The sequence below is a fragment of the Rissa tridactyla genome, chromosome 3 (genome assembly GCF_028500815.1).
Source record: "Rissa tridactyla isolate bRisTri1 chromosome 3, bRisTri1.patW.cur.20221130, whole genome shotgun sequence".
NCBI classification, from domain to species: domain Eukaryota; kingdom Metazoa; phylum Chordata; class Aves; order Charadriiformes; family Laridae; genus Rissa; species Rissa tridactyla.
In genome coordinates, this window is record NC_071468.1 from 124,830,062 (window position 1) to 124,853,893 (window position 23,832).

Genomic DNA, 23,832 nt, shown 5'->3' on the forward strand with positions numbered 1-23,832 from the left:
TATATGGTAGGGGGTATTATAATATAGAGCTCCTTCATGGCGTAAGTAATTCAGTGGGAGGAGAGAAGATTGGGAATTAGCAAGTACTCGGAGACAAGAATAGGGGAGGCACCTCTTGTACACATTATGTTTGGAAGGAATTAGTGCATATTTAAAAGAAATAGAAAACATTACTAATTTTTTTTTTTTGAATGCCGTTGATAAAATCATTTGTTTCCCTAGGTTGAAGAGTCCTTACAGTAATTTCTGTGACTTGCCATGATTGCCCACTTCATATGAGGGTGAAGAGCTTGTGGGCTACTCTGGAGACCTGGAGCCTCCATGGCTGCAGAGCCGTTCGTACTCCCGTGAATGGCTCTTTATCTTTACCCTTTCTTTTTTTCTCTTCCTTGGTTGAAGCAGAGAGGTGCTGAAGTAGATTCTTTTTTTTGTCAAATGATATCGGATGCACTCGTTTGTGTGTAGGTACGCGTGTGAAAAGATAACCCAGGCTGTGAATAAAATCACCTGTCTTCCAGAATGGTTCCGGATGGTGTGTTTGTGTTTTCAAGGAGAACAGACAAACTCAAACTGGTTTAAGGTCAAGGCTCTAATGAGTTTATGAATTGGATGAAACAGCTGGCAGATCTACAAAAGGAGGAAATACTGGGCTTGGTGGCACTGAAAGAGTTCTTAAAGTACCCTTTCATGGATTAAAAAAGTTTGTTCTTATTCCTAGGTGGGCATAAATGACTTCTCTCCCCCCTAACCCCCTTTCCCACCTTTATTTTCTACTTCTAGCTGTCAGTGGACTCCCCTTAGACGTTTCTGTGGATGTCAACATGTTTTTCTTTGTGAAGCAAGGGCACGTTGACAGTTCCCAACTCCTGCAGAAGGGAAGTGAGCAGGGAGGGGGCTGGGGGGGGTTGTCTGGTGCAGTTCCTCGTGGTGGAGGAGGTACTGGCATCGCTTTGGCTTCTTCCCGGCTTCTTCCCAGCTTCTACCCCTTTTGCTGAGTCTGTAAGAAAAACCATCTTGCAACAAGGACTCGCAGTAAACCTTGAGATCATTTTAAAGTCAGAAGAGTGAGACAAAGCTTTCAAAAATACTGCTCTAGACTGTTGTAGCTAATTGAAAACAGACACAAAAAAAGTTATTTTGATTCCCCCCACCCCCCCAGGAGACCTGGTGACACATCCTCTGCCCTGGTAGCTCCACCATAAATGCACACGCAAACACACACGGAAGTCAAAACCACTTTTTTAGGCAGAAGGCTGTAGGGCATGGCTATTTGATGGTGGAAAGGCCTCACATAGAAAAAAAAAAATTATTAAATTTATGGTGAAAATTCTCTTTGTGTTTAAAATTCTCTCTTTTTTTTTTTTCTGAATGTGCTTGGTGTATTTAATCTCAAAGAGTAGAAGACAATTGCCGATAAAGAATTTAATCATTCATGGTTGTCTTTTTGAGCTCTCCTAAATCCCACCTGCCACCCAAGAAAAAAATGTAGGGAAAAGCCTACGTTTTAGAAGTGGGCATTTTATGATTTTACGATGAAGAAGCAAGAGTTAAGGAGGTCTAAACAGTCCTTTCTCTGCAGCTCGCCTTTTTGTTAGACAAGTTGCACTGTGTGTTGCACGATGAATTGTCAACTTGCTCCCAAAGAAGCGAAGAAAATATTCAGGATGGTAACTGTTCTGAAACTGCAGCTTTGCAACATGTTTTCTGCGTTAATTGTAGATCGATTCTGTACATTGACAGGAACTAGGGCTAACAGCATGAACAAAATCTTGAACTGGATGTCTGGGATCCTCTTGGAAATAAGGAGCTTGTGGCTTGGGGAAAGTGAAGAGGACAGGATGAAACTCATCTAATTGCAAAGTAAAATGCTTTTTAGAAACAAAGCCCCCCTGAAACCCAACCCTCTCATCTGAATTAAAAGATGTGTATGTTTTTCAGGCAATAGTTTCGTAAGAAGAAAAAAAATGAGCTCTTAGATTCTAACGTCACAGCCAAAAGGCTTCTGTGATTTTTTTTGCAGGAGAAGGGAAGTACAGAATCAGCGGTTTGGTGCTGCGACATTTGGGGCGGTTCTGGTGATAATCCTGATGGATTCCCAGTAAGATGTCAGCCTCTGATCTGTTGAGCTTGTTTCACTCTTTATACAGTCATACTGGCGAGGGTTTGGGGTTGTTGTTTTTTTTCCTGGTTCTAAGTATGATGAAGTCATTCTAATGACGCAGTTCCCGTACAACCGCTGTTTGTACAGACTCTGTTGTGCCACTGAGAAAGATGCTGTGTGAAAACACAGACTGTTTGCCCTCATCTGCAAAATAATGTTACTGAAAATAGCTGTACAACACATAATTATGTCCACATCAGGGAGGCTTTTCTATGCAAATATCCCACTAGCTATTCTGCCAGGTGTAGAGATTTTCCTCCAAGATGCTTTTCAGTGATATGGCTCTTCTTTTTGAGCTCTCTAACTTGAGATTTATCCTGTATGTCGATGGCCTGTGCAGGCATTTTAAGGACGGCTTTTAGTGTAAACCCTGTGCTTTGCATCGTGTTCTAGGATTAATCCTGTATAACAGTGACTTGGCTTTTTAGCCCTTGCCTTAAATCAAAGGTTATGCTGGATGAGATTACTGTGTTAGTTGATGCTGTAGAACAAAATTATCATACATTTATCTGTACAGGAATATGGACACAGCCGTGCCGCGCTAACTGCCTCCTCGGGAGCTCATCACCCAGCTCCTGGGCTGGCTGGAGATCACGTTTGACTAAAGCAAGTTGTGGGCTTGTCCCAGAGGGGGAACAGGTTTTCTGCCATATCCCAGGGCTAGGACCGTCGTGTTCCCATCTGGAGATCTATCGGTGGAGTTAATAAGCTGCCAAAGCATAAGAGGACTTTTTTTCCTCCCTCCCGTGGTTTTAAAGTGGTAGCTGCATCAGGCTTTATTAAAAAATATTGAAAATGACAATAGTAATTGAAAGTTTTGGTACTGGCTGTTCACCAAACATTCTCTAGAGCACAATGGTACCCTGACATCTAAGTGTCTACAAACAACAGGATAAAGCCATAATCCCCTTGTCATAACACAAGCTTTACGGGATACATGCACCACTTGAATGTGGTCGGGACTAAGCAGATTATTGTACTAACAATACAGAAAATTTAGCTCTGAGTAGAAAACACCCCAAACCCACAAAGCTGATGTTCAGCCTGAGTTCTTGTTTTTTGGGGCTTTTTTTTTTTTTTTTTTTTTTTTTTTTGAGTGAGCTACCAAAAATTAGTTTTGTCAGTAGAAACTAAGTAACCGCCAAGTATGCCTGGAATGCCTTGGAGCACTGGAGGAATTTTCCAAGCAACAGTGATTACTTTTGTTCCTTTTAGCTACACAAGTTTGAGCTTTGAACTGTGTATGCTCTTTCACATTTTTTTTGACGTATTGGGGGATTTTGCTTTAAAGAGACTGTTTCTGTTAGCAAAAAAACTTCTGCTCGAGTAGGGCGGTGTGATTTTCACCTGAAGAGCTCAGTGTTGCTGTGGAGGTAAAATCGAGACTTCACAAGAATAGTATTCATTGGAGGATATCATCCAGAAATTGGAGTTTAGTGGGACTCGTCATTTTGATACCACTTCCTCTACGTGTAAAAATGGGGGAAGAATATTTATAAACGGTTAACCCCAACAACCATAAGCACTTTACTTTCTGAAATATTCTGGGGAAAATGGATTTCTAAGTATCGTAGGATAAAGAAGCCTGAAGTGATCAATTTGATTTAGTTGGCATTTCCTCTCATTGTATACCTAGCAGCAGCAAACGGTGTTGTAAGTTGGATTTGTCTGATATGCAGAAAGAAAGGAAACAGCTTCTCAATTAATTCTGCTATTGCTTATCAGTTGTCATACTGCTGTCTTTTAATTATGTCTATACTAGTAAAATAATTCATTTTCTTGTCTAACTAAATTTAGACTGGCTGGCTTTCTTTTCTGCCAGGACAGAAATTCTGCGGCTGAAATTTAAACAGTAAAACTCTGAACATTGTAGTGTCTTTTCTAACTGACCGCTGGCTCTTCAAAAAACCTTAGTCTGAATCCTTTATTCACATAGAAGCAAAAAAACCAACCCTACCAATTAAAGAGTCTGCTTCAGAAAGATAGCTGGGCTCCTAAACTTCAAAAAAATGCAAGATCTTCCTGATATGCTTTTGTGCCTGCGTCCTTATCTGGTGTGCCCGAAGTTGTCTGCCTTAGACTTGCTGGTGCTAGAGCTCTTCAGTAATTCCTCCACCACTTATCCACTCACCTCCACACTAGGAAACTCCCGCGGTACAGGGCGGGATATATTTGCTTCTTCATGGGGGAAGGTAAACTTGCAAATCATACGCCCTGTTATTCCAAAATAAGACTGTAATTAGCGCTATGTTAAATCCTGCCTCCCGTCACAGGTAGGTATCTAATGCTGAGACGGCGTGAGCGGTGCACAGGTCCTGGTGGTATTCTGCTCCGTCTATGCCCAGTATTTACCCTCCGAGATATAGCTAGGGGCCAAACACAAAAGTCTTGTTTGAAGGATGAGTTTTCTTGAAAAACCCTTCAGTCCATGAAAGCCGTTACCTTTTAACCCACGGCTCTTCAAACAAAGCCTACGTTTGCTTAGCAAAGCTCCGCGCTGGGGTCCTGTGAAGGGGATGTTTGATTTTTCTGAGATGTTCCCAAGCATCCTTCCCTGCTGTGTCGGGGTTATTCCCCAGGGATGGTGCTGTGAGTTTGAGTGAGGAAGCTCACGGCACATGAGTGAGTGAGAAGGAGCAAGGGAAAACACTGTGCAGAAACCACGAAAGAAATGGAGCATTATAGTTCAGGGTTTTTCATACAGGTACTATTTGGGGCATAATTAGCCAGGGAAAGGAAAGGATCTGTGGGGACAACTAATTCCGCTCAGTGTAGCGTCACTTACTTGGTTCCAGGGAATTGCTGAAATGTGAAGCAGTTGTGCGTTTGTGTCAGAACCCAGCATAGTTATTGTGCTGCTTTTACCTGCAACAAATCATTAATAAACTCACAGAATCGCAGAATGGCTGAGGTTGGAAGGGACCTCTGGAGGACATTGGACATTTGTCCTTTAGGTGCCAGGCTGGAGTTTCTTTCCTTTGACTCGATGCCGAGACCAGGTCTGGGGCAGCCTGTCCTGATGTGTTGCTGTTCCCACGTGCACTGAGCGAGAGAGAAGGCCTAGTTACAACCCAGCATTTCTCTTCCAGATTTTTGGAAGTGTGGAGTGGGCATCATGGTTGTGAGTGTTGTAACAGGGTCTGTGAATTTGGAACAGGTTGCCCAGAGAGGTGGTGGAGGCCCCATCCCTGGAGACATTCAAGGCCAGGCTTGATGAGGCTCTGAGCAACCCGATCTAGTTGAAGATGTCCCTGGGTTGGACTAGATGACCTTTAAACGTCCCTTCCAACCCAACACATTCTATGAATGTGGGATATGAAGAACAGTTTACCCAATACTAGAATTAAGAAGTTATCAGAAACACAGTGGTTTGGACTATTTCTCTATAAACTTTAAAATGAATAAACTTGCTACAACGTGGAGTTGTTCCTGCTTCCGAAGGGTAAATTACAGTGACACATGATGCCAACTTTACTTAATAAAATGTGTGTGAATACAAATTGATTTAAGGCAAGATAGTTCAGCCAGGAGCATAAAGATGTGGTCTTAGAGGGTGGTCGCTGGGAGACACTGAAACTTTTCTGCTGTTAGGTCCCAAGGATTTTCCCCATCAGTTTGTTTTTTCTAGTTGCGTTTTTAGGTACTTCCGAGGGTTTATGCTGAGCAGTTCCTGCTGAAGGGCATGAAATAGCACTAATTACATCGGAATCTGATACGTTTGTTTTTGCAATGGTTATGGAAGATTGAACGTGGAAAGCAATAAAAATTTCTGGAGATTTGCTGAGACTTTCCTAATTCATAGTTATGGTTGGAGTTGTTCCCTTACCCTCTTTTTTTTTTTTTTTTTTAACCCAAAAATTCTGATTATATTTTGCTATTCCAGAAGCTTCTGAAAATGGTAAAATATTATGTTTCAATTCCATAAATCCAGTGTTGCTTTGTGCCACTGAGCAGTTTCAGCTAAATTTACAGTTTGGATGTTGTTATGGTCGCTCTTGGCATAGGAAATGTTATTTTTCTAAAAAAAAAAAAAAATCAGAAAAAAAAAAAAAAAGCCTGGTTTGTCAGATCATGTCCTGCAGCCTCTGTACCTCTTTTCACAGAATCCCAGACTGGCCAGGGTTGGAAGGGAAGGGCCCTCTGGAGATCATCCCGTCCAACCCCCGGCCAGAGCAGGGTCACCCAGAGCAGGTGGCACAGGAACGCGTCCAGGCAGGGTTGGAATGTCTCCAGAGACGGAGACTCCCCCACCTCTCTGGGCAGCCTGTGCCAGGGCTCTGCCACCCTCACAGCAAAGAAGTTCCTCCTCATGTTGAGATGGAACTTCCCATGGTCAAGTTTGTGCCCGTTGCCCCTTGTCCTGTCCCTGGGCGCCACTGAGAAGAGCCTGGCCCCATCCTCCTGACACCCCCCCTTTCAGTATTTAGAAGCATCGATAAGATGCCTTTTCAGCCGTCTTTTTTCCAGACTGAAGAGACCCAAGTCCCTCAGCCTTTCCTCATCAGAGAGATGTTCCAGTCCCCTCATCATCTTGGTAGCCCTTTGCTGTCCCCTCTCCAGCAGTTCCCTGTCCTTCTTGAACCAGGGAGCCTAGAACTGGATCAAGTGCTCTAGATGTGGCCTCCCCAGGGCAGAGCAGAGGGGGAGGATGACCTCCCTCTACCTGCTGGCCATGCTCTTCTTGATGCCCCCCAGGATGCGATTGGCTTTCTTGGCCACAAGGGCACATTGCTGCTTTTCCCTGCTTTCTGACTTGCCACCTCCCCCCCTTTCTCCTCCCCTTTGCCCCATCTGCCCGTCTCTGATTTGGGCAAGACGCAGGATGTGCCGTGACTGATGTAGAGCAGGTGCAGATTTGCCAGCTGGCCACTGTCTCGCAGCTCTGGGCTCAGCCAGCAGAACTGATATGGCCCGAGCTATCCCCGCCTCTCCCCAGTTGATGGTTCAACCCCACTCCTTTGCTGTGGTGTTTTCCCCACGAGATTTGCAAAATCTCAAATATTCTTAAGGCCACTATATCTTGTCTCTGCTTTTGAACCTTTAAAACCAGAGTAAAAACTGATCTGAGATCTTGGTAAAATAGCACTAACAACACTTGCTGAACAAAGGAGTTTATTGTGCTTCAATATATCATTCAATTATTGGAGATTCTATTGTTTGTTTTTTTTTTTAAAGAACAGAAGCAATAGTGGTGTTGGACATGTACTCAGCTGGGAATTGCTCTGGTTTTATCCGGTGTTTAAATTGTGCATAAGCTCTGTGAAACCACTAGCATTTTTATATAAAAGCAAATGTGTCTTGGTCAAGAAAATCATGCCGTGTAAGAGCTAGCTTAAAAAGAAAAGATCGCTCAGGGCTGCATGTCTTCATTCACTCTTGAAATGCCATATGTATTCATTTGGCTGCAGCAAATAAAATAGTATTAAATGTAAGTAGTCGTTTTGGAGTATTCTTTTTCTCCTTTTTTTAGTTTTAGAAACCCTAGATACATTAGATTGCCCCTACTTCGGTTTGACACGGAATTGAAAAAAGATAAAAGAGAGGACTTGGCAAAGGAAAGTCCTGTCGGTCTGGATTGAAGTGCAAATAAGTAGCTGAAAACATCTTAGCGACATCCTTCAGTAGCTAAAAGATAAGTTTTCCCTTCCTGTGCTGGGCCGTTCTGCTGCATTTGAGATAGACGTGAAGTATCGGCTGTCAGCCGAGGAGCGACAGCAAGTCCTGCCTGCGCCTCTCAAACGGCAGCATCCCTGGGGAAGCTGCCGATAGCCGCTGGACGTGCTTTAAGAGTCCCGCGAGAGCTCCTTTTCACTCTCTACCTTGAAGACACTGGTTTGGATGTGGGTTTTGGGGTGAGCAGTTTGCAGGTGGCCCAAGTGTACATGATCTTCTCTGCTTTAGAATGACTCATGATTCTTTACTGTTTATTACTATTAAAAGTTGTCATAGAATCACAGAATGGTTTGGGTTGGAAGGGACCTTAAAGATCACCCAGTTCCAATCCCCTGCCCTGGGCAGGGACACCTCCCACCAGCCCAGGTTGCTCCAAGCCCCGGCCAACCTGGCCTTGAACCCCTCCAGGGATGGGGCAGCCACAGCTTCTCTGGGCAACCTGGGCCAGGGGCTCACCCCCCTCACACCAAAGAATTTCTTCCCAATATCTCATCTCAATCTCCCTTCTTTCAGTTTAAACCCATTCCCCCTCGTCCCATGGCTCCCCTCCCTGCTCCAGAGTCCCTCCCCAGCTTTCCTGGAGCCCCTTGAGGGACTGGCAGGGGCTGGAAGGTCTCCGCGGAGCCTTCTCTTCTCCAGGCTGAACCCCCCCAGCTCTCTCAGCCTGTCCTCCCAGCAGAGGGGCTCCAGCCCTCCCAGCATCTCCGGGGCCTCCTCTGGCCCCGCTCCAACAGCTCCGTGTCTCTCCTGTGCCGAGGCCCCAGCGCTGGAGGCAGCACTGCAGGGGGGTCTCCCCCGAGCGCAGCAGAGGGGCAGAATCCCCCCCTCGCCCTGCTGCCCACGCTGCTGGGGATGCAGCCCAGGCTGCGGGGGGTTTCTGGGCTGCCGGTGCATGGTGCCGGCTCCTGTGGAGCTTCTCATCCACCAGTCATATTAGGATCCTCTGCGGTTTTTTTGCTAATGCCAGCCTTAACCATAGGAAATGTTCTTTGTATACGTTGCTGTCATCCATATTTTGTTGTAGGAAACACTGCCCTGTTCCGTAGGTGATGCTATTTCTTGGTATTTACCTTTTCATCTCCTCTGGGATGGGCTGTAGCAATGCACCGTATTTGGGCATGGAGCCTCCTCTGAGCACCCGGTGCTTCCAGTGTGTGCTTGGAGCTACGCAGGCTGCCGTGGGTGCTCTATTCCTGTTACCTATTCATTTCCCGTGGGATTTTGAATCAGCCTGAAAATGTTTTCATGGGTTTCTGGCCCCAGCTATGGCAGTGCGCAGCTGCAGCATTAATGGGTTCGCGTGTGCACAGCACAATGCTGCCTGCTGCAGCGTGCACCCTTAATGCTTTCCTTAGGGAAACATTTGTCCCATTTATTCTCTTGGTCCGAAGTACGCAGAACAAGCTACAGCCCTAGATAGCTGTGCTCTACCCTAAATGCTGAACGCTGGGTTTCTGGGATGTAGGGCTTCTGTTGGCACATGCTTGGATTAAGCGAGGCTGCAATTGAGTCATAGTTTTGTGTGTTTGTGCAGCTCTTTAGAAAATGAGATACTTTTAAGATCCTTAAGTCTGAACTAAGCTTGATGATTTACATAGCCCCGTATAATCCATCCTCTTAAAATTGTGTATGTGATATGACTTCTGAGATTATATCCTTATTGTTGCTTTAATCCAAATACTCGATATTATGTCCTGTGTTGAGGGCTGGAGAGATCAACTGCATTGTCACAAGATAATCCTGGCTTGGAACTGGGCTGGGGAATATGAGCGTAACTGGGGAACACTCATATTGGGAACGTATATAACGCTCATATTGGGAACGCTTATAACTGGGGAATGTAACTGGGCTGGGGAATATGGACATAATCTTGCTGAATTCAAGTGGCATCACATCTTGGTGTGCTTAAACTCGGACTCAGAATCCAGGCTCCTTATTTCACAATGAGAACGATCACAGAATCATAGAATTGCCTGGGTTGGAAGGGACCTTTCAGATCATCGAGTCCAACCATCCCTAAACCATATCTTTGAGCACTATGCCTACCCATCTCCTAAATACCTCCAGGGATGGTGCCTCAACCACTGCCCTGGGCAGCCTGTTCCAATGCTTGATAACCCTTTCAGTGTAACAGTTTTTCCTAACGTCCAATCTAAACCTCCCCTGGCGCAACTTGAGGCTCTTTCCTTCCTGTAGGAACAAGCCTGCTTGGTAAGCAGGAGCACCCTAAAAGCCACTTAGAAGTTTCCAGTGAAGGTCTTCAGCAAAATACTCCCCTGGCATTTCAGAGCACAGAGCCCCAGCAAAATGCTCTTGTCTCTCTCAGAGTAATCCAGGGCTCTCTGGTGTCTTCTGTGTCTGGATCAAAGCCCTGGTGAAGGAGGTTCCCTCAGTATGTCTCCATCCCTACGACCCAACAGCAACAGTGTGCACCAAGCATGCTGCCGAGGGCCTTGGGAGAGCTTTTATTCAAACTTGGCCAGATGGCAGAGGGAAAAGCGGTCCTGTTGTTACTGCTTATGTGCATGACCCTGTCATGGGGTAACCTTGACGTAAATAATCATCCTGTAGAGTGGGTCACGCCGACTGCTGTCCAAAGTCTCCGTCCTTCTGGTTATGTCAAACAGATATGCGTATTAGATCCAAGCCTGACTATAAAGAGATGATGGACTTGCTTAACAAACAATGATTTTTGAGAGACAATGCGGAGAAATTACTATTTTCAAACTCACTTCTCAACTCATACGAGCAGCAAGAACTGTGAGAGTAATCTTACGTGGCTCCCGTGTCTTTCTTCTGCTTTGCTCAAAAGAAATCAGCAACGCTTGTCACAAGACTTTACTTGTTACTAATGTCAGGAGCTTCCTAATCTCATTTGGAAGGTCCAGGAGAAGGAGAGTGTTGGTTCTTCCTTGTTGGGTGTTTGCTGCATTTCTCCAGTCTTCTGTATGCGGGGAGGCTGCGTAACCTGCTGCCGGGGCACTCACTCGAGCTCTTCTGTTATTTTAAAGGTCACTCCAGTAATTTTGTACTTGTGTTTTTAAAACAAACAAAACACCAAAAAAACAAACAAACTTTTTAAACGTGCACATAATGTGTTAAAGGAATTGTTCTTCTCTGCTCATTATTTTAGGGAAACAAATGTTTGCTCCACTGCCCCAGCACCCATGTGAGAACTGAGCTGGGCAAGTCCAAGGGCTGGACTCTGAAGTTTCCTCTTGAATAACTCTCCTGAAATTCCTGTTCAAGTGGTTTTGGAAATTTTTACGTTGCTTGGGCACTTTGTTTTTAAGAGACAGTGACACCCCAAAACTAGAGAGAGGTGTCACAAGAAAAAAACCGCTGGGAGAGAGTGAGGGAGAGATGGTGGCAGCACGAGGAAAATCAGGGCTTTGAATTTAAAATCAACTTATTCAGAGCAGCTTCTCAAATCTTACTCTTGAAAAGAGATGTTATAAAATGGCTTGGGGTCTGTAAGCAACGGGAGAGCCGAGGAGAGAAATTAACTTTTTAAATACACTTTTCCAATGATGAGGTCTTAATGATAGAGTAATTAAGCTAAAATCACTGCAGCTAATGATCTTTGTTTTTCTTTTGTCTTTCTCTTTCTCGCCCCAACCCTATACCACATCCTTTCTGCACCTGATGCTGCGGGGAACAGTAGGACCCAACCGAAGGTAAGGGCTTCTGTTGCGTGTTAAATCAGTGTGTGAGAAATTGTCGTGTCGCTTATTCAGTCTTGGGTTATTCAAATATTAAAAGCATTCTGAAAAACAGCTCTCTAGTTGATCAGCTGTTGAGTAAGAAACTCGAAGCATCTCCTTGCTGCTGAAGAGCGCTGTACAGCCTGTGCCAGCAAATGAGTCACAGGAACAAATGAGAACATACATGCTCAGCATTACGGGCTGTGAATGGAAGACTACTTGTTATTTGTGGGCTTTTAAAAGCATTTTCTGGTATTTGTGTTAAAGCAAACTCATTTTGTTGTTAACGGCTTATGGTCCCGTGACTCCGCATGTGGTACGCAGGTACCTATCTCTATCCGAGTGTATCGGGCTTCAGCTTTACTGATGTGGTCATATAGCGAAGGATGTTTTATTAAATGCTCCGAAGGCGTGGGATGTTATAATAATATGCTTAATCGTATAATGCGTTCAAAGAACCAAAATTTTACATAAACCTTAATTTTACATAAACAGGCTGTTGTTTCCTCAATTAGAGGATGCAAAATAACAACTTTTATCTTTTAATGCTGGGACATTAACGTAGTATAGGGGGAAAAAAAGCAGTGTATTTTTGAAGATAAGTTATTTAAATTTCAAGGATTTTGCTGTTCTAAGCATTTTTATAAACATAGGAAGTAAGTTTGGATGTGTTGGTAGTATGGATTTTCGATCCTTGCATAATTTTTCTAATTATTTTAGTTAATATAAATACTCGAGGAAGATTTGCTTTATTGCTCCACGAGTCCTTAAGTGATTTTTCAGATTCCATGATACCATCTATTAGGAAATGCTCGAACTGAGGTAATTCGCTACAGACTCAGTGTTTCTTTTTAGGGCTTCCTCATTATTAGTGTAGATATGATGCAACGTATTTTGTTCCTACAATTTTCACTAATTAAGAAATGTTGAGTTTGATTACCTGCGCCGATGCTCGTTCATGGTTAGTGCCTTCAGCATATAGACGACAGACTTTATTAAAATGGAACGTGAAAATGTGCTAACAGATAAAATGGAATTTTCAGAAATAATGGAATGAGGCTTCAGAAGGTGACAAAGTGCTGACAAGGTGCGCTTGCTCTGCCGACGTGATCTGAAGCGATGCAAACGTCGGCTATATAGCAGTACAGAACATCTAAAGGGGAAGGAGCAGCTTCGTTAAGCTTAGCGCGGAGATAAACAGCCAAAGAACGACACATTGCACTTCCCTTTTTTTATGTCCTACAGAGTAAATTTTGCCTGGGCAAATGTAGGTCAGATATTACGCTGATTTTTTTTTTTTTTTTTTTTTTTTTATTACAAATACGTATCCAGAGGAATTGTTTTTGCAAATGCCTGGTTTTGCAGCCTGAGGTCCCAAAATACACACTGTCTCATTGGAGATCAGCTTTCATGACGAAAGGTGCCTGTGGACCTTTAGATGGATTTACCACCAAATTGAAATTTTTCTATTTCAGAAGATGATAGTGCTACTCTTCTCGTGATCGTAGAATCATAGAAGGGTTCGGTTGGAAGAGACCTTAAGGATCATCTAGTTCCAGCCCCCCTGCCGTGATGAAACTCATTTGCTCTGTGTAGTTCCTTACAAGTCTTAGACTTTGGTGACAACTGCTGCTGTTTCTCAGCAGTGTACAAATACATACTCCTCTTGTATGGGAAGAGGTTCCTACCCTAAAGCACGCTTTTTTGAATTTATGCAGAGAAGAGATCCCAGGAGATGGCAGGCAGAAACAGCCAGGTGACATCTGTCAGTTTGCAAAATAGAAAGTCTTGTGAAAAATGAATTGCAAGGATGGATTTAAAGGAAGATGAAGAAAGCTCCTTGACATCCACAGGGTTGCCGCACGGAGAGCTTTTGGAGAGCGTGGAGTAGGATTCACACAGTAGAAAGGAAGAAATAAAAGCAAGGAACAAATAAAAGCAAGGAACAGGCTTGCGTATAGGAAGACGCGGGGTTTGTTTAGGCTTCAAACTCAGAGAAAACAAGTAATTCTGTGGAAATGCATATTATATGTTCAGAATGGCCCCAGGGAGCATGACGTTAGCCAACATAATGCAGCCCTGTCAAAATTTGGATATTGTGTGTGATTTTGCGATGGTTTTTATAAGGTGTCCTCCTGGATATTTTCCTACAGGTGTTTGCTTACGATCACTGCTTTTGGTCTATGGATGAGTCTGTCAAAGAAAAATATGCAGGTAATATTTACTGTAGCTTTGTGCTTGTTGTCTCCCAGGTGTGAGTGATCTAATTAAAATACAGTATTTGCTAAAGGGCACAGACCATATGGCACAAAGTGCCTCCCCCTGTATGACTGCTCGTTGTCAAAAGAAAAAGGAAAGTCTTCAATCATTCCTGTTTCTCTTCTCTACAGACAACGACAATAGCAATAGGCATTGCTACCGGTTTGCAGTGTAGGAAATTGAGAAATCCGTCACAATAACGGGGTGATTACAAAAATTACACCTTTATTTAAAATACTGCTCCGACTCCATCATTTTGAAAGCATCAGATCCTTTTCTTTTCAGGATTTGAGGAACATTGCTAAATGTAATTTCATGTTTCGCAGTGCTGATGGGAGTTCGGCATCATATTAGAACTGAATCATGGAGAATTAAAGAAAGCCTAATGTAATATAGGGGTACGTGAATACATATGGGCTGGTGAGAATGTGCAATCTATTTAATTAGAAGTTTTCAGTGTATTATTATGACATATTTTGGCAAATAGTTATAGAATCGTAGAATCTTCATGGTTGGATAATATATGAAATATATTTGGACTTAATACTCTTGTGATCTCTATTCCTTTTTGTACTTGATAGCTTTTAAAATTGGGAATTAGTTAAGCTTGTTAATATTTATTTTTTCAAAAATCTCAAGAAAATTAAAAGGTGCGTATGATTCTAGGTTTTAATTTCTCTAACAAGTAACTATCGCATAGTAGTTTAGTGAGGAATTGAGAAAACCATTACACTTTCAGCCATACAAATTACAGAGAAAGGCAGATTTTTTTGTTTCACAATCTAATGGAGGCTCTTAGACATTTAGATGTGGCTCTCCGTCACTTAAATTACGGTCTGTTATACATTGGAAGTATTTGGTTCAAAACCATTCTGCTGTGCGCAGTTGGGCTATTAGGAATTTTGACGGGGAATTTTGCATGCGTAAAACTTCGAGTGGTCTTGGATGTAAAGGTGCAGTTTTCACTCGGTGAGAGAAAGGAAAAGCTTTCAGGAACATTAATATATTTGAGCGGACTTTTCAGTCTGTAAAGTTCCGCCATGCCTCGGTCAGACTTTAGGTCTTCTGCTTGTAAAAGAAATCTGAAAATAGAGGTTTTGTTGAAATAGATAATACCCAAATATATTAAGCATTTCTTCCTCTGCTTGGAAAAGGAACTGAAAAGCTGTTCCTACAGATCTAGTTCAATTAAAAAAAGAAGTGATATACTCTGTATTTTGCTAATGCATGTCTTACACTATAATCTCCCCCACATAGTTGTGATTCCTCCTCTGCAAAAATCTCTTCACGGTGTTATTTAATACTTTGTACCTATACAGTAAAATTATCTAGTGCTCTACTAATTACTGTAGATTAAAATCAACTGACAGTTGTTAAAATGTATGGGTTGAGTATAGTTTGAGGTGGGGTCATTCACCAGTGGATTAAATTCCGCAGTTGGTAGTGGATTTTCTGCTGGTAAAACTTGTGAGTATGAACTATGAAATAGGATGTTGTTTTAAGCACGTACAGGTATATGCATGATAATCACAGCTTCTGATTTTTACAGTAGCATAAGCCTGGAGCACCTCTACTGGGTAATGGTTGTGCTCTTGTAGAGGGAGTAAATCCTGGATGCTATTTAGGCAACAACAGCAGGAAAACGCTGTAATTACAGAAGAATTTAAATCAAGGAAAAAATATCTCTTGCTTTGTTAGAATGATAGCATGGGTGTTTTATTTCTTAGGTCAAGATGTTGTTTTCAAGTGCCTTGGAGAGAATATTCTTCAGAATGCCTTTGAAGGCTATAATGCTTGCATCTTTGCCTATGGGCAAACTGGTAAGTCCCTTCCGCACGTAAGCAAAAAATATTGTTGACGCAAGAGGTGTTACGTTCTCACTGGAGACTCTTTTCACGGCTGTTGTGACATTGGTTTTAGGAGACATGCCTTGTAATGTAGATAAGAAATGTTTTTCTCTTGTAACATTAGATAGGAGGTGGACAGGACGAGAAATGGGCTTTTGTCTGGTGCTGCTGGCTACCCTTATTTCTCACACCTCAGATTATAATCTTTGGAATGATCGTGATCCTCCTTGAGCTCAGCGCATCACTCATATTTCCTGCCTCTGCAGTTAGAATAATCATAAATCATCATTTTGAATGTAATATGCAAAAATGATTATGCCTGTGCAACTAATTCTTCTCATTGTGGCACATACGTGGGTGTTAGTGGGTTGTCTTCTACAGTATGACTGTATCTCCCTGAATTTCTTGTTTGGCTTTTCCTTTTAATTAAACAGTCTTTAGCTAAATCGTGTTTTGGTTACTTCAAAATAGAAAACTGCACAAATCTCTTTCACAGAAATGCGTATTATTTTTCTTGCCTCTTCTCTTTCCTTTCGATGTTCCGCAAAGCAAGATACTTTGCATGCACACTAATCGTAGATTCGATCACACAGGATCTGGAAAATCATACACGATGATGGGTACTGCTGACCAGCCGGGATTAATCCCTAGACTTTGCAGTGGACTCTTTGAAAGAGCACAGAAAGAGGAAAACGAAGAGCAGAGTTTCAAAGTGGAAGTATCCTACATGGAGATATACAATGAGAAAGTCAGAGATCTTCTTGACCCAAAAGGGTAAGTAATTTGTGTGTCAACAGCACTGTAATATGTTGCCATACGCTCTTCCTTTCCATAACCAGTTTGCCTTAATGGATCCTATCTAAGGCGTTTGCGTAGGATGGCTTTCGCTTCTTCCTGATCTCAGTGTCCTTTTATTTTAAACTAAAATAACGTAGTAAGACTAAAACCTTAGAGTAAACTCACCCTAATTCTAGCTTTTATGAAGTGAAAAAAATGCCATTGTCAGCATTTTACGTGTAGACATAGGCTTTTTCTGTTTGCATTATAGTCCTTGTTCTGTGCTTTATTACGGTATTTGTAAGACCATCATGTTTGAGATCTGTCAGTGAGAAATGACTTTCTATAAATGTTGTCTTAAGTCAGTCATGTGCTTATAAATAACTTTTTTTTTCCAACCAGAAGCCGTCAGTCATTAAAAGTTAGAGAACACAGTGTTTATGGTCCTTACGTAGATGGCCTATCCAAACTAGCTGTTGCTAGCTACAAGGTAAGGATCAATTTTATGAAAGGCTTGTGTTGACATCCTAAACACCAGGGTACTGTCCCTCCCTTAAGCAGGACAGAATTATTAAGCTGCTCCTAATTGCCACGGCAGTAATGTGGATTCTAGAACAAGAGAGCTGTAGGACTGTTGTATTGTCATCACCGGGGAGAACAGGGTTAAGAGCAGAAATGCGTCTTCATCCTGTACTATTCAGTAATTCAACGACGCAATGAAACAGCTTTCCTCCCAAACTTAAGATAAGTGTATGCTGTATGCATGAGGAAGTGTTCCATGATTAGTTACAGAACCAGGATTTAGCAGAGACGGGCTTTCGGTACCACAGCTGGTCACTTTTAGGCTGTCGTGGTATTGCCTGGTGATTTCACTTCCCAGTAGCACACAGGCACACTGGAACTAGGAACTAATGGTTGTTTACAAGGCAAATACTTGAGAACGTTGCATGAAATGTGCTTGCTGCATAGTACATGTTTATATTTGCATTCGCAATGTGCCCTAATTTTTAAGAAGCATTAATGTACTGTAGGAGAAATGAGTAAATACGGGATGGAATTCTGTCGTCTTAAGCAAAACATGAAAATGGTGCAATCCTTCCTATTGCAGTTTCGGCAGGTATTCGTCTCCCTCTCTTTGGTGGTTTCTGTTAAGACAAGACACATTGCATGCTTTTCCTTTACGTGTTGCACAGCAGCTTTGTGTAATACAGCATACAGAGTCCAAGTGGTCTGTGGTGGTCTTTTGTTTCATTGTTTTTTGGTTTTTTTAGCATGATCCAGCTAGACATGCATAAATGAAAGTTAAGCCCAAGACTCCAAACTTTTAACTATTTGACAGGATTGCCGTGAAACCCTGAAGCAGGGGAGCTGTGTATTCCTCCAATATCACAACTTAACATATCAGAGGACTTTATAAATCCTTACATGTAGGGAGAACATAACGACCTGTCCGGTGTGGTTCTGTTCTATAGAACTTTGAGCATTATGTCAATATTACAAATTTCAAGACCATATGTTAGTTTTCAAGAAAAACATTTGTGTTCAAACATGAATTGCTGTTTGCTCACTTTTTTCTTTGCTGTTTGAGTATTGCTATGTGCAGCCAAGTGCATTATTTTTGTTGATAATTTAATATTTAGGTAGAGGTAGTGGATGAATGTGCATGTCACAACATTGTGTAATTTCTAGTCGTTGAAGGGGAGATCGCAATACTTCTTTTCTCACGCTTTATGAATAAACAGCGGGAAACTTAGTGGGAAGATACTTGCTGTATTTTATCAAAATGAGATCATTTTGGTAGATAATTGGAAAGAATGTTAATGCAGATATGCTTATGGCTGTGAAAATTGTATCTAGGACATCGAGTCCTTGATGTCCGAGGGCAACAAATCTCGAACAGTGGCTGCAACCAACATGAACGAGGAGAGCAGTCGGTCCCATGCAGTCTTCAAGATTATCCTCACCCACACGCTCTATGATGTACAATCAGGGGTAAGTAAAACAAGTGACAAGGTCCAAATGTTAAGCTTGGGTGTGGGTCTCTTGCTTTAATATATTTCACAGACTCTTACAAATGTTGGTTGGAAGTACTGGGCCCAGTCTTGTTCAACATATTCGTCAACGACCTGGATGAGGGGACAGAGTGCACCCTCAGCAAGTTCGCTGATGACACAAAACTGGGAGGAGTGGCTGACACACCAGAAGGCTGTGCTGCCATTCAGCAAGACCTGGCCAGGCTGGAGGGTTGGCCAAAGAGGAACCTAATGAAGTGCCACAAGGGCAAGTGTTAGGGTGCTGCACCTCGGGAGGAATAACCCCCCTGCACCGGTACAGGTTAGGGGTTGACCTGCTCTGCAGAGGGGAACTTGGGAGTCCTGGTGGACAACAGGTTGACCATGAGCCAGCAATGTGCCCTTGTGGCCAAGAAGGCCAATGGCATCCTGGAGGGCATGAAGAAGAGTGTGGCCAGCAGGTGGAGGGAGGTCATCCTCCCCCTCTGCTCTGCCCTGGGGAGGCCACACCTGGAGTCCTGCGTCCAGTTCTGGGCTCCCCGGTTCCAGAAGGACAGGGAACTGCTGGAGAGGGGACAGCAGAGACTACAAGGATGCTGAGGGGACTGCAGCGTCTCTCTGCTGAGGAAAGGCTGAGAGCCCTGGGGCTGTTCAGCCTGGAGAAGAGAAGACTGAGAGGGGATTTCATCAATGCTTTTATCAATATCTAAAGGGCATGTGTCAGGAGGATGGGGCCAGACCCTTTTCAGTGGTGCCCAGTGACAGGACAAGGGACAACGGGCACAAACTGGAACACAGGAAATTCCATCTGAACATGGGGAAAAGCTTCTTTGCCGTGAGGGTGGCAGAGCCCTGGCACAGGCTGCCCAGAGAGGTGGGGGAGTCTCCGTCTCTGGAGACATTCCAACCCCGCCTGGACGCGTTCCTGTGCCACCTGCTCTGGGCGACCCTGCTCTGGCCAGGGGTTGGACGGGATGATCTCCAGAGGGCCCTTCCAACCCCTACAATTCTGGGATTCTGTGTGTGGAAGGGACCTCAGGAGGTCATTTGCTGCGGTCTCCTGCCCTGGTGCCCTGCTAGCGCTGGATCAGGTCAGCTGTAGCTTTGTCTAACTAAGTCCTCGTAATGCTCATGTGCTTCTGCCCCAATGTCGGGAAATCAATTTTAAAAGGTTCGTAAGTGAAATGTGGTTTTTGAAATGGAAAGCAAGAACACAGGCCCCAAGTTGCAGCAGACCTGCTGGAGGGTGCAGGAAGGATCTCCTCATCCTCGAATCTAAACTAAAGAAACACTTGGTAAGCAACGGTGTGTAGTACAGACTTGGAGCAGAAACTAAAGATATAATGTGTAGATGAAAAATAGAAGACCTGAGTATACATCCGGTAATCTCCTTCAAGGGGTTATTTCATGCAAATATGCATAAATGATCAACTTTATAAACAGAAACACTCATTTCAAAAATTTTGCTTTGGACAACATGAATATTTTTATGTATATATTTTAAATATCTAAGAGACATTTAAATGTAAAAGTATTTTTCTTTACATTTCCTTATATATAAATATTCCTTGGAGGGGGGTGTGAAATACATTTATGTTAATATTATTTAACCCCTCACAGAAAATGGTGATAAATTAAAATTGAAATAGGTCTCCAATACCAAAACTCTTTAAACTTTGTTGATAGATTCTGTGCTTGGGCAGTTCTTTCATGTCTTCAAACCCTTGGAGAAATTTTGAGTGTCCTTGGAGCAAATCTAAGGCATTTATGTGCATAAATATCGCATACAACGTAAAGCATAATAAGCATTCGGACTTTTTTCCTCCTCATTCCTCAGCCTCCACCCAAACGATTTTCCTTGGTTTTATTTGATTTTTTTTTTCCCTTTGCACTTCAAATCAGCAGTCATACTATGCTAAACTCCTTCAATTGCCATAGTTTGCCATTCCGTTTTTGCCGTGGCTGTGCTGCATACTTATCATACGTCTTTTTTGTGTGGTCAGCCTGGATGCAAGGCGGTAGTTTTGAGCGTCTGTCTTTCCTGCATCTTCCAGTGACTGCTGTGTGAGCTTCTGGAACAGATTTCTCTGTTTTCCCATCTGCTGGGCCTTTCACTCCTCGACATGGCACGTTTCTGTGTGGCCTGATGATCACACTGTATTCTGAGAGGCTTAGAGTAACATTTTTGAAAGCGTATTGATTCTAATTATCCTGTTCATTTAGGGGACCGTAGCGCTGTGTAACTGTGATACTGAGATGCTAAAGTCGTAGATGCTGCAGAAAAGCATGGTGTAAGCAAACTGTTCTCGAAGACGGCTTTAGCTCTTCAACTTCAAATTGCCATTCAAAATTCACAGAGTGTTTCAGAATGTCATTTTGGGTCAAATGCGATGAAAGGGTTTGTAACAGAATCTGTGTTACAGGACTGAAATACTCACGTAGCTTGGATTGCTTTCTAGGAGGCTGTTAGGATACGGGAGACTTCTGCAATTGTAATCATACGCATAAATTACAACATGCTTCTTGTCACGTTCATTCTCATACCAGTGGAAAGCTGGTATATAAAGCCTGAGGCTTTTAGGGGACTGTTTTCCAGATGACAAAATAAAGACAGAGCTTCTGTCTGTCTTTGTGACTCCTTGGTCTGTACTTCCCCTGTGTATGTTTGCTTTAACGTTTGACTAATGTGCCCCGCGTTTTTCTCCTCTGGAGACTTCTGTGGTGTCTTGGAGGTACAAGTATATTTAGTTCGCTTCCAATCCTCCTGTTGCTTCTGGAGCAGCAGCTAGGGAGTTATCACAGAATATTGTTCCAGTACTATGACTTTCAAAGCTGTTGGAAGAGCTGTAGGGAGGCTACACCAAGAAATGAAGCTTGGTTCTTGTTTGAAAAGACATCAAAGTGTAACTTAGAGTGAACTAACAGTAGCTGTTCTCTGGTTCCTCCTGCAGACGTCGGGTGAGAAGGTGGGCAAGCTGAGTCTGGTGGACTTAGCAGGTAGCGAAAGGGCAACTAAGACCGGTGCTGCAGGAGACAGGCTGAAAGAAGGAAGCAACATTAACAAGTAAGACTCGGTGATTATTTCTTTTCCTTTTTTTCATCAGTAAAATCATGACTGCTAAGTACAGTACACTTGTAAAATAGGATAAAATCAGTATAAGCTCTCGTAGCCAGTTTTCTTCTTCTCTTTTCTCTACTTTTCCTTCAGACATACAATACTCTTAAATGTTTGAATGAGATCTCTGCCTATTGAAAATTATTGGCAGTTTTCATTCCGTACTTGTGTTCCTGCAACTGCCGCATGATTGCATTTGAAGATGTGATTATTAATGCTGAAAACACGTACTGAAAATGAGGAGTAGAGTTTTTCTGAGAAAAGAATGATCAAAACCATACTAGGAACTTTCTCCTTGGAGCTCATTTTTGGAGAGAAAGTGACTGTCTAAATATGCATTTGACTTACGAATATTTACGCTCGTTAATGACTCCTTGTGTTCTCTGTGCAGATCCCTCACAACTCTTGGGCTGGTTATTTCTGCCCTGGCAGATCAGGCTGCCGGCAAGAACAAGAACAAATTTGTTCCTTATCGTGATTCTGTGCTCACTTGGTTACTTAAAGTAAGTACTCTGATCTTGGTTTTTTAAGGAGAAATAAAAGGGAGGAAAAGGGGAGAAGAGTCCCATTCAATGAAATCAAACACTGTTCTTTTGCCTCTCTTTCTGGTTTTGACGTTAACCATAATTGTCTTTGGAAAATTAGCTGGATGTAAGCCATTAGTATCTCTACAGACTAAATATGTTCCCTGTCTTCTGTTGACCTGTAATGGCCTAAAGAATAAGGATTTTTTTTTTAAAAACATTATCTTTTATGGGTCAATTTACATACAGCTTCACACACAGCTTAATTTGGGCTATTGCCACATGCAGCTGCATTTTATACTGGCATGGTTAGCTTTGAAGGTTTCTGATTAAGACTATTACCTTTTCCTAATTGTCTAATATATTTGTTAATATACTCTACTTTTGTCAGCAGAGTATAATTGCAGAGCATTGTCCCAGTTACCATCTAAGGGACAGGTCGGAAGCCTCTGTACATCGTTTTCGTGTGAAATGAGCAGTTAAATCATTTTCTGTACTGCATAGGACTCTATTTGGTATTCTTCTGGGGAAGAAAGAGAGTGTCATGATGGCACCTGGATGAAGATCTGTAAGGTCTAAATGAAAAAGCCAATTGTTAAATACGAGTTTTATGTATATCAAATTTAAAAAGCAAGCTTTTGTTTTCGTTGTTCTTCTCACTTCCTACATACCGTGGCCGTAAAGCCTGGTGGCCTGATGACAAAAAATCTTGGAGTGCAAGTTTGATTTTAGGTATAGTCATCATCTGGATTTCTCCTGTTCTCTGAATGAGTGGCAAGCACAAACGTAGCCGCTTCTATCTGTAAAAAGCTTGCCTGCTAGTAAAGGTGGCTTGTCTTTCTTTTTCTTATCTTGCCTGGTACAGCTCGAGTGGTCTCGGTTGACTTGGGTTTTGAAGGATTATTGAATAGATGTCTTATATAGATGACTTCAGTTTCATTCTTGTAACCTGGCATTTTGTTAAAATTTTTCTCTTTCATCATTTGACTGCCAGGATGCTTGGTAACCACATCTCGTAGAAATACTAAAAGTTTCCTTTTTTTCCTTGCACTTTGTTTTTTTCATTGTTATCAAGAAGCAACTGAAATATTTGTTAGTATAAAGATAGAATCTGGGAAGAAACTGATTTTTGGTACCACCAGTCTTTTTTTGTCCTCTTGCTTTTGTAGGTGCTCTGGCTAGATTTTGCTGTCTTGAGCACTCTGCTTTGCTTCCCCACCCGTTCTTAGCAATGTTTTTAAATGTTATTTGAATTCAGGATCTGTATGATTTAACTGTACGTGTGGAAAGAAAACGAAAAAGTTACTTGTAGGCTATACAGAGGTGTGGAGATTAAAAAAGATGTTTTCCTTAAGGAGATTTGAAAACAAAGTTGACTTCAATACTTAAGTAAAATAAAATCTCTACTCATGTCACCCCTTGACACCACAAGCCTTTTCTTTCATTTTTCTCAGTACTGTCTTTTGATGAACCTTTTAGCACGACTACTGTGAAACGATTTATTTCTTCTCCCCAGTGTAAACATCACAGATGCTGGACATCAAACAGTAGAGTCGTGAGGGCTCCATAAAACTCAGAATGGCATGACAGAAATAGCGTCTGTGCTTTTCTACAGTAAAATAAATCCTCATCTCACAGCGTGCCTTGCTCTAAGACTTTCTTAGATTTAAATATATTTTTGCCTCTATGTATTTACACTGAGTTTTTAATTAAACGAGTGCTTTTTGGCTCTCTAAAGAAGGGAACGAACCCAGCCCGCA

The 23,832-nt window shown here is 42.4% G+C and overlaps 1 protein-coding gene across 5 annotated transcripts in view; it reads left to right on the top strand.

Moving 5' to 3' along the window:
- KIF13B (kinesin family member 13B) overlaps positions 1-23,832 on the top strand; it is a 140,648-nt gene that overhangs the window by 45,474 nt on the left and 71,342 nt on the right. For 2 of the 5 annotated variants that reach the window (XM_054196577.1, XM_054196579.1), the window contains exons 3-10: positions 11,496-11,511; positions 13,692-13,752; positions 15,525-15,617; positions 16,238-16,418; positions 16,824-16,911; positions 18,279-18,413; positions 21,385-21,497; positions 21,940-22,051. In XM_054196577.1, coding sequence (XP_054052552.1) covers positions 11,496-11,511; positions 13,692-13,752; positions 15,525-15,617; positions 16,238-16,418; positions 16,824-16,911; positions 18,279-18,413; positions 21,385-21,497; positions 21,940-22,051 — 799 coding nt within the window. Of the gene's footprint in view, positions 1-11,495; positions 11,512-13,691; positions 13,753-15,524; positions 15,618-16,237; positions 16,419-16,823; positions 16,912-18,278; positions 18,414-21,384; positions 21,498-21,939; positions 22,052-23,832 lie in introns of those variants that run through there. The other 3 variants (XM_054196578.1, XM_054196580.1, XM_054196581.1) reach the window with 2 other exon arrangements.